The sequence below is a fragment of the Oncorhynchus kisutch genome, unplaced genomic scaffold, assembly GCF_002021735.2.
Source record: "Oncorhynchus kisutch isolate 150728-3 unplaced genomic scaffold, Okis_V2 Okis07a-Okis12b_hom, whole genome shotgun sequence".
Classification (NCBI taxonomy): Eukaryota; Metazoa; Chordata; class Actinopteri; order Salmoniformes; family Salmonidae; genus Oncorhynchus; species Oncorhynchus kisutch.
Genome location: NW_022261984.1, coordinates 14,906,836 through 14,917,466, shown reverse-complemented (window position 1 = coordinate 14,917,466; position 10,631 = coordinate 14,906,836). Strand labels below are relative to the sequence as shown.

Below are 10,631 nucleotides of genomic sequence, written 5' to 3'. Positions count from 1 at the left end.
ACCACGTCTTCCCTAAGTATCCCAGTGACTCAGTCTTTAGTTTCAGACCACGTCTTCCCTAAGTATCCCAGTGACTCAGTCTTTAGTTTCAGACCACGTCTTCCCTAAGTATCCCAGTGACTCAGTCTTTAGTTTCAGACCACGTCTTCCCTAAGTATCCCAGTGACTCAGTTTTTAGTTTCAGACCACGTCTTCCCTAAGTATCCCAGTGACTCAGTCTTTAGTTTCAGACCACGTCTTCCCTAAGTATCCCAGTGACTCAGTCTTTAGTTTCAGACCACGTCTTCCCTAAGTATCCCAGTGACTCAGTCTTTAGTTTCAGACCACGTCTTCCCTAAGTATCCCAGTGACTCAGTCTTTAGTTTCAGACCACGTCTTCCCTAAGTATCCCAGTGACTCAGTCTTTAGTCACAGACCACGTCTTCCCTAAGTATCCCAGTGACTCAGTCTTTAGTCTCAGACCACTTCTTCCCTAAGTATCCCAGTGACTCAGTCTTCAGTCTCAGACCACATCTTCCCTAAGTATCCCAGTGACTCAGTCTTTAGTCTCAGACCACGTCTTCCCTAAGTATCCCAGTGACTCAGTCTTTAGTTTCAGACCACGTCTTCCTTAAGTATACCAGTGACTCAGTCTTTAGTCTCAGACCACGTCTTCCCTAATCCCAGTGACTCAGACCACGTCTTCCCTAAGTATCCCAGTGACTCAGACCACGTCTTCCCTAAGTATCCCAGTGACTCAGACCACGTCTTCCCTAAGTATCCCAGTGACTCAGTCTTTAGTTTCAGACCACGTCTTCCCTAAGTATACCAGTGACTCAGTCTTTAGTCTCAGACCACGTCTTCCCTAAGTATCCCAGTGACTCAGTCGTTCCTCTTATGAGATGACTGAGAAGGCATCCATAACAAACCATTTAGAAATGACATGAATATTGATATTAAGTGTGTGTGTGTGTGTGTGTGTGTGGTGTGTGTGTGTGTGTGTGTGTGTGTACGTACAGGGTCTGTATGGCTCGTAGTGAAGCAAACGTTCCCTTAGCGATGGTCTGTAGTTTGTTGTCGTATAGAGAGAGCAAGTTGAGGTTGTGGAGGTCTTGGAACGCATCGACACGCAGGCACGCTATCTTATTAGCATTCAACAGCCTGAAACATATAGAAACACGCTATCTTATTAGCATTCAACAGCCTGAATCATAGAAACACGCTATCTTATTAGCATTCAACAGCCTGAAACACATAGGAACACGCTATCTTATTAGCATTCAACAGCCTGAAACATAGAAACACGCTATCTTATTAGCATTCAACAGCCTGAAACACATAGGAACACGCTATCTTATTAGCATTCAACAGCCTGAAACATATAGAAACACGCTAACTCTTTAGCATTCAACAGCCTGAAACACATAGAAACACGCTAACTCTTTAGCATTCAACAGCCTGAAACACATAGAAACACGCTAACTTTTTAGCATTCAACTTTGTAGAGAAATACTATTATTTCTTATGCAGGTGACCAAACTATTGTTAATAAAGGGCTACAACTCAAAGTAGAGCCTGTGGGGTCCCCTACAGGATAGCTCCCGCATTACACTAATTGCCAAAACCAGCGCGCACACACATAATCTCCGTTGTAGCTGAACATTGTATGCCCGAAGAGGATTCTACGATGACGGACAGACAACTGAGCCAATGGCGGAAGACTACAGACTACACCCCAGCTGAACCAATCCAAAGATCCGATCTTACAGAATCAACCTACTTTCTGTTCTATATATAAGTGGTGTACTGATTGTAACGGCCTCTTCTTCGTCTGCAGTTCCGTACGAACCAGCGGGAGAGCCGTAATTACGCTGTTCTAGATATCTTCACTCTGAATAAACTGTAGCTTGTCATACAATTTACCACCTTGTCTGAATCGATCCTTGACCGACTCGCCCGTCTACATATCTAATTTCTAACAACATCTTGAAACACAGAGAAACACACTATCTTATTAGCATTCAACAGCCTGAAACACATAGCGTGTTTCTATCTTATTAGCATTCAACATCCTTAAACATGCTATCTTATTAGCATTCAACAGCCTGAAACACATAGAGACATGCTATCTTATTAGCATTCAACAGCCTGAAACACATAGAGACACGCTATCTTATTAGCATTCAACAGCCTGAACACATAGAGACACGCTATCTTATTAGCATTCAACAGCCTGAAACACATAGAGACACGCTATCTTATTAGCATTCAACAGCCTGAAACACATAGAAACACGCTAACTTTTTAGCATTCAACATCTTGAAACACAGAGAAACACACTATCTTATTAGCATTCAACAGCCTGAAACATGCTATCTTTTTAGCATTCAACAGCCTGAAACATGATATCTTATTAGCATTCAACAGCATGAAACACATAGCCTGTTTCTATCTTATTAGCATTCAACATCCTGAAACATGCTATCTTATTAGCATTCAACATCCTGAAACACATAGAAACACGCTAACTCTTTAGCATTCAACAGCCTGAAACACATAGAAACACGCTAACTCTTTAGCATTCAACAGCCTGAAACACATAGAAACACGCTAACTTATTAGCATTCAACATCCTGAAACATGATATCGTATTAGCATTCAACAGCCTGAAACACATAGAAACACGCTAACTTATTAGCATTCAACAGCCTGAAACACATAGAAACACGCTAACTTATTAGCATTCAACAGCCTGAAACACATAGAAACACGCTAACTCTTTAGCATTCAGCAGCCTGAAACACATAGAAACACGCTAACTTATTAGCATTCAACAGTCTGAGTGTGTTATTTCAGGTGTGTGGAACTCCACTCAGGCCCAGTTTGTTTTCCAGCTGATACGCTAGGTTATAAACACATAGTGTGTTATTTCAGGTGTGTGGTACTCACAGTAGCTGAAGAGAAAACAGTCCCTCCAACAATCCTTTGGAGATTTCCGTGATCTTATTCCCGTAGAGCACCCTGGACAACACAACACACTCTAACGTCAATAGAGGGGATCTTAAGGTGTGTGTGTGTGTGTGTGTGTGTGTGTGTTGTAGCTAGAGGGTAGAATACTCACAGAGAGTTGAGAGATCTCAGGCCTTGGAAAGCATCTGGTGCCAGTTCGGATATCTGGTTATTACTGAGATCTCTGGAGAGAGAGAGAGAGAGAGAGAGAGAGAGAGAGAGAGAGAGAGAGAGAGAGGGGGAGACAGAGAGAGAGAGAGACAGAGAGAGAGAGAGAGAGGAGGTCTATTCCTCAGGAACGTCTGTGAGTTCATTTACAGTTCATTATCTATTTCACTTGCTTTGGCAATGTTAACATATGAATAAAGCCCTTAAATTTAAATTTAAATATTGAGAGAGACAGACAGAGACAGATAGACAGACAGAGAGAGACAGAGACAGAGAGACAGACCCAGAGAGACAGACCCAGAGAGACAGACCCAGATAGACAGACCCAGAGAGACAGACAGAGACAGATAGACAGACAGAGAGAGACAGAGACAGATAGACAGACCCAGAGAGATAGAGACAGACAGACCCAGAGAGACAGAGACAGACAGACCCAGAGAGACAGAGACAGACAGACCCAGAGACAGACAGACCCAGAGAGACAGAGACAGACACACCCAGAGACAGACAGACCCAGACAGACCCAGGGAGATAGAGACAGACAGACCCAGAGAGACAGAGACAGGCAGACCCAGTGAGACAGAGACAGACAGACCCAGAGAGACAGAGACAGGCAGACCCAGAGGGACAGACCCAGAGAGATAGAGACAGGCAGACCCAGAGAGACAGAGACAGACCCAGTGAGACAGAGACAGACAGACCCAGAGACAGAGACAGGCAGACCCAGAGAGACAGACAGACCCAGAGAGATAGAGACAGGCAGACCCAGAGAGACAGAGACAGACAGACCCAGAGAGACAGACAGACCCAGAGAGACAGAGACAGACCCAGATGTTATAGCCCAGTAGACAGAGACAGACCCAGAGAGACAGAGACAGACAGACCCAAAGAGACAGACAGACCCAGGGAGATAGAGACAGACCCAGAGAGACAGAGACAGACCCAGAGAGACAGAGACAGACCCAGATGTTATAGCCCAGTAGACAGACCCAGATGTTATAGCCCAGTAGACAGAGACAGACCCAGATGTTATAGCCCAGTAGACAGAGACAGACCCAGATGTTATAGCCCAGAGAGACAGAGACAGACCCAGATGTTATAGCCCAGAGAGACAGAGACAGACCCAGATGTTATAGCCCAGAGAGACAGAGACAGACCCAGATGTTATAGCCCAGAGAGACAGAGACAGACCCAGATGTTATAGCCCAGTAGACAGAGACAGACCCAGATGTTATAGCCCAGTAGACAGACCCAGATGTTATAGCCCAGTAGACAGACCCAGATGTTATAGCCCAGTAGACAGACCCAGATGTTATAGCCCAGTAGACAGAGACAGACCCTGATGTTATAGCCCAGTAGACAGAGACAGACCCAGATGTTATAGCCCAGTAGACAGACCCAGATGTTATAGCCCAGTAGACAGACCCAGATGTTATAGCCCAGTAGACAGAGACATACCCAGATGTTATAGCCCAGTAGACAGACCCAGATGTTATAGCCCAGTAGACAGAGACAGACCCAGATGTTATAGCCCAGTAGACAGACCCAGATGTTATAGCCCAGTAGACAGAGACAGACCCAGATGTTATAGCCCAGTAGACAGACCCAGATGTTATAGCCCAGTATACAGACCCAGATGTTATAGCCCAGTAGACAGAGACAGACCCAGATGTTATAGCCCAGTAGACAGAGACAGACCCAGATGTTATAGCCCAGAGAGACAGAGACAGACCCAGATGTTATAGCCCAGTAGACAGAGACAGACCCAGATGTTATAGCCCAGAGAGACAGAGACAGACCCAGATGTTATAGCCCAGTAGACAGAGACAGACCCAGATGTTATAGCCCAGTAGACAGAGACAGACCCAGATGTTATAGCCCAGAGAGACAGAGACAGACCCAGATGTTATAGCCCAGTAGACAGAGACAGACCCAGATGTTATAGCCCAGTAGACAGAAGAGGTGAATATGTACAGTCTGTTATTGTTTGAAACAGCTCCTTACATTCTGCGTAGCTTCTTGTAAGGAGAGAAGGCTCCAGCAGGAATAGCCTTGATAGAATTCTGTTCCAACCGACTAGAACAAAAAACACAACAGATACACTGACTTTACTAAACATTAGGAACACCTTCCTAATACTGAGTTACACTGACTTTACTAAACATTAGGAACACCTTCCTAATACTGAGTTACACTGACTTTACTAAACATTAGGAACACCTTCCTAATACTGAGTTACACTGACTTTACTAAACATTAGGAACACCTTCCTAATACTGAGTTACACTGACTTTACTAAACATTAGGAACACCTTCCTAATACTGAGTTACACTGACTTTACTAAACATTAGGAACACCTTCCTAATACTGAGTTACACTGACTTTACTAAACATTAGGAACACCTTCCTAATACTGAGTTACACTGACTTTACTAAACATTAGGAACACCTTCCTAATACTGAGTTACACTGACTTTACTAAACATTAGGAACACCTTCCTAATACTGAGTTACACTGACTTTACTAAACATTAGGAACACCTTCCTAGTACTGAGTTACACTGACTTTACTAAACATTAGGAACACCTTCCTAATACTGAGTTACACTGACTTTACTAAACATTAGGAACACCTTCCTAGTACTGAGTTACACTGACTTTACTAAACATTAGGAACAACTACTGAGTTATACTGACTGTACTAAACATTAGGAACACACCACAATACCCATCACAATACCCCATGATGACCCTCAGTAAGGGGTTTTGAGATTGAGGATTAAAATGAATTGAATCCATTTAGAATAAGGCTCTAATGTAACAAAAGTCTCATTTCACACAGCTGTGGTTTTACAGCCAGACTGAGCGTGTGTGTGTATGTGTCTGTGTTGATGTGTGGCTGTGGTTTTACAGCCAGACTGAGAGTGTGTGTGTATGTGTCTGTGTTGATGTGTGGCTGTGGTTTTACAGCCAGACTGAGAGTGTGTGTGTGTATGTGTCTGTGTTGATGTGTGTCTGTGGTTTTACAGCCAGACTGAGCGTGTGTGTGTATGTGTCTGTGTTGATGTGTGTCTGTGTTGATGTGTGTTGATGTGTGTCTGTGTTGATGTGTGTCTGTGGTTTTACAGCCAGACTGAGCGTGTGTGTGTATGTGTCTGTGTTGATGTGTGTCTGTGGTTTTACAGCCAGACTGAGCGTGTGTGTATGTTTATGTGTGTATGTTTATAGGTAGGTTGCTAGGTGTGTGTGTGTAGGTCAGTTGCTAGGTGTGTGTGTGTGTGTAGGTTGGTTGCTAGGTGTGTGTGTGTGTAAAGGACAGTTGCTAGGTGTGTGTGTAGGTCGGTTGCTAGGTGTGTGTGTGTGTGTAGGTTGGTTTCTAGGTGTGTGTGTGTGTGTGTGTGTATAGGTCAGTTGCTAGGTGTGTGTGTAGGTCAGTTGCTAGGTGTGTGTGCGTGTGTAGGTTGGTTGCTAGGTGTGTGCGTGTGTGTGTAGGTTGGTTGCTAGGTGTGTGTGTGTGTAAAGGTCAGTTGCTAGGTGTGTGTGTAGGTCGGTTGCTAGGTGTGTGTGTGTGTAGGTTGGTTGCTAGGTGTGTGTGTGTGTGTGTATAGGTCAGTTGCTAGGTGTGTGTGTGTAGGTCAGTTGCTAGGTGTGTGTGCGTGTGTAGGTTGGTTGCTAGGTGTGTGTGTGTAGGTTGGTTGCTAGGTGTGTGTGTGTGTAAAGGTCAGTTGCTAGGTGTGTGTGTAGGTCGGTTGCTAGGTGTGTGTGTGTGTGTAGGTTGGTTGCTAGGTGTGTGTGTGTGTAAAGGTCAGTTGCTAGGTGTGTGTGTAGGTCGGTTGCTAGGTGTGTGTGTGTGTGTGTGTAGGTTGGTTGCTAGGTGTGTGTGTGTGTGTAAAGGTCAGTTGCTAGGTGTGTGTGTAGGTCGGTTGCTAGGTGTGTGTGTGTGTGTAGGTTGGTTGCTAGGTGTGTGTGTGTGTGTGTGTGTATAGGTCAGTTGCTAGGTGTGTGTGCGTGTGTAGGTTGGTTGCTAGGTGTGTGTGTGTGTGTAGGTTGGTTGCTAGGTGTGTGTGTGTGTAAAGGTCAGTTGCTAGGTGTGTGTAGGTCGGTTGCTAGGTGTGTGTGTGTAGGTTGGTTGCTAGGTGTGTGTGTGTGTGTGTGTATAGGTCAGTTGCTAGGTGTGTGTGTGTAAAGGTCAGTTGCTAGGTGTGTGTGTAGGTCGGTTGCTAGGTGTGTGTGTGTGTGTAGGTTGGTTGCTAGGTGTGTGTGTGTGTAAAGGTCAGTTGCTAGGTGTGTGTGTAGGTCGGTTGCTAGGTGTGTGTGTGTGTGTGTGTAGGTTGGTTGCTAGGTGTGTGTGTGTGTGTAAAGGTCAGTTGCTAGGTGTGTGTGTAGGTCGGTTGCTAGGTGTGTGTGTGTGTGTAGGTTGGTTGCTAGGTGTGTGTGTGTGTGTGTGTGTATAGGTCAGTTGCTAGGTGTGTGTGCGTGTGTAGGTTGGTTGCTAGGTGTGTGTGTGTGTGTAGGTTGGTTGCTAGGTGTGTGTGTGTGTAAAGGTCAGTTGCTAGGTGTGTGTAGGTCGGTTGCTAGGTGTGTGTGTGTAGGTTGGTTGCTAGGTGTGTGTGTGTGTGTGTGTATAGGTCAGTTGCTAGGTGTGTGTGTGTAGGTCAGTTGCTAGGTGTGTGTGCGTGTGTAGGTTGGTTGCTAGGTGTGTGTGTGTGTAAAGGTCAGTTGCTAGGTGTGTGTAGGTCGGTTGCTAGGTGTGTGTGTGTAGGTTGGTTGCTAGGTGTGTGTGTGTGTGTGTGTATAGGTCAGTTGCTAGGTGTGTGTGTGTAGGTCAGTTGCTAGGTGTGTGTGCGTGTGTAGGTTGGTTGCTAGGTGTGTGCGTGTGTGTAGGTTGGTTGCTAGGTGTGTGTGTGTGTAAAGGTCAGTTGCTAGGTGTGTGTGTAGGTCGGTTGCTAGGTGTGTGTGTGTGTGTGTAGGTTGGTTGCTAGGTGTGTGTGTGTGTAAAGGTCAGTTGCTAGGTGTGTGTGTAGGTCGGTTGCTAGGTGTGTGTGTGTAGGTTGGTTGCTAGGTGTGTGTGTGTGTGTAAAGGTCAGTTGCTAGGTGTGTGTGTGTATAGGTCAGTTGCTAGGTGTGTGTGTGTGTATAGGTCGGTTGCTATGTGTGTGTGTGTGTGTGTGTGGGTGTAGGTTGGTTGCTAGGTGTGTGTGTGTGTGTGTCTTACATCTCTGTGATGGTCTCAGGCAGGTTGCCAGGTGTGTGTGTGTCTTACATCTCTGTGATGGTCTCAGGCAGGTTGCCAGGTGTGTGTGTGTGTCTTACATCTCTGTGATGGTCTCAGGCAGGTTGCCAGGTGTGTGTGTGTCTTACATCTCTGTGATGGTCTCAGGCAGGTTGTCAGGTGTGTGTGTGTGTCTTACATCTCTGTGATGGTCTCAGGCAGGTTGTCAGGTGTGTGTGTGTGTCTTACATCTCTGTGATGGTCTCAGGCAGGTTGTCAGGTGTGTGTGTGTGTGTCTTACATCTCTGTGATGGTCTCAGGCAGGTTGTCAGGTGTGTGTGTGTGTCTTACATCTCTGTGATGGTCTCAGGCAGGTTGTCAGGTGTGTGTGTGTGTCTTACATCTCTGTGATGGTCTCAGGCAGGTTGTCAGGTATCTCAGTAAGGCTCTTTCCTCTACAGTCCACTATGTTGTTACTGCAGGTACAGGAGTCCGGACACTGGAGAACACTGCAGGAGAGGGAGGACTGGTGGCCTAAACACACACACACACACACACACACACACACACACACACACACACACACACACACACACACACACACACACACACACACACACACACATAGAGAGAAACAAAGAGAAACATTATGAAGAGAGATGAAGACATGGAGACACAGTATTGTACCGCTAACCCTAACCCTCCTGACCCTAACCCTAGCCCTAACCCTAGCTCCTTACCCTAGCTCCTAACCCTAAACCTAACCCTAGCCCTAACCCTAGCTCCTTACCCTAGCTCCTAACCCTAAACCTAACCCTAGCTCCTAACCCTAGCTCCTAACAGTAAACCTAAACCTAACCCTAGCTCCTAACCCTAGCTCCTTACCCTAGCTCCTAACCCTAAACCTAACCCTAGCCCTAACCCTAGCTCCTTACCCTAGCTCCTAACCCTAAACCTAACCCTAGCTCCTAACCCTAGCTCCTAACACTAAACCTAAACCTAACCCTAGCTCCTAACCCTAGCTCCTAACCCTAAACCTAACCCTAGCTCCTAACCCTAAACTTAACCCTAGCTCCTAACCCTAAACTTAACCCTAGCTCCTAACTGCTAACCCTAACCCTAACCCTAGCTCCTAACCCTAAACCTAACCCTAGCTCCTAACCCTAAACCTAACCCTAGCTCCTAACCCTAAACCTAACCCTAGCTCCTAACCCTAAACTTAACTCTAGCTCCTAACCCTAGCTCCTAACCCTAGCTCCTAACCCTAGCTCCTAACCCTAGCTACTAACTCTAGCTCCTAGAAACAGCATTTGACCTTGTGGGAACCAACAAAATGTCCCCAGGTGGTCAAATGTTTGTTAGTTTATTATTCTAGTGGGGACATCTGGTCCAAGAACAGTTAAACACAGACACACACACACACTACCTGTGCATACGAACTCTTTCTTCTGGACCTCAGCCACGTTGTGTCCCCTCATGGTAGGAGGGGACATGCACTGTGTGTAGAGACCCAGACGGGGACGCTGCCTCAACCACTCTGACAACCAGGCCACGTGACAGTCGCAGAACAGGTTGTTGGAGTGGAGACGACTGGAGAGGAGAGAGAGAGAGAGGAGAGACACGTTAACACACACAGTCACACAGCAGGATGTTGTAGTGGAGATGACTGGAGAGTCTAGAATATAACTACAGGTAGACTAGTGTTAATAGTCTATAATATAACTACAGGTAGACTAGTGTTAATAGTCTATAATATAACTACAGGTAGACTAGTGTTAATAGTGTTAATAGTCTATAATATAACTACAGGTAGACTAGTGTTAATAGTCTATAATATAACTACAGGTAGACTAGTGTTAATAGTCTATAATATAACTACAGGTAGACTAGTGTTAATAGTCTATAATATAACTACAGGTAGACTAGTGTTAATAGTCTATAATATAACTACAGGTAGACTAGTGTTAATAGTCTATAATATAACTACAGGTAGACTAGTGTTACTAGTCTATAATATAACTACAGGTAGACCAGTGTAAATAGTGTTAATAGTCTATAATATAACTACAGGTAGACTAGTGTTAATAGTGTTAATAGTCTATAATATAACTACAGGTAGACTAGTGTTAACAGTCTATAATATAACTACAGGTAGACTAGTGTTAATAGTGTTAATAGTCTATAATATAACTACAGGTAGACTAGTGCTAATAGTCTATAATATAACTACAGGTAGACTAGAGGTAATAGTCTATAATATAA

At 45.0% G+C, this 10,631-nt stretch overlaps 1 protein-coding gene across 1 annotated transcript in view; it reads right to left on the bottom strand.

Annotated features, from left to right (window-relative positions):
• The window catches only part of slit2 (slit homolog 2 (Drosophila)), a gene marked incomplete in the record, with an annotated part of 126,482 nt that extends 116,529 nt beyond the window's left edge, over window positions 1-9,953 (bottom strand). Inside the window, 6 exon segments of the mRNA XM_031815044.1 lie at window positions 997-1,140; window positions 2,929-3,000; window positions 3,101-3,172; window positions 5,161-5,232; window positions 8,771-8,903; window positions 9,796-9,953. Of these exon segments, the coding sequence (XP_031670904.1) occupies window positions 997-1,140; window positions 2,929-3,000; window positions 3,101-3,172; window positions 5,161-5,232; window positions 8,771-8,903; window positions 9,796-9,862 (560 nt within the window).
• Between the last annotated feature and the right edge of the window lie 678 nt (window positions 9,954-10,631).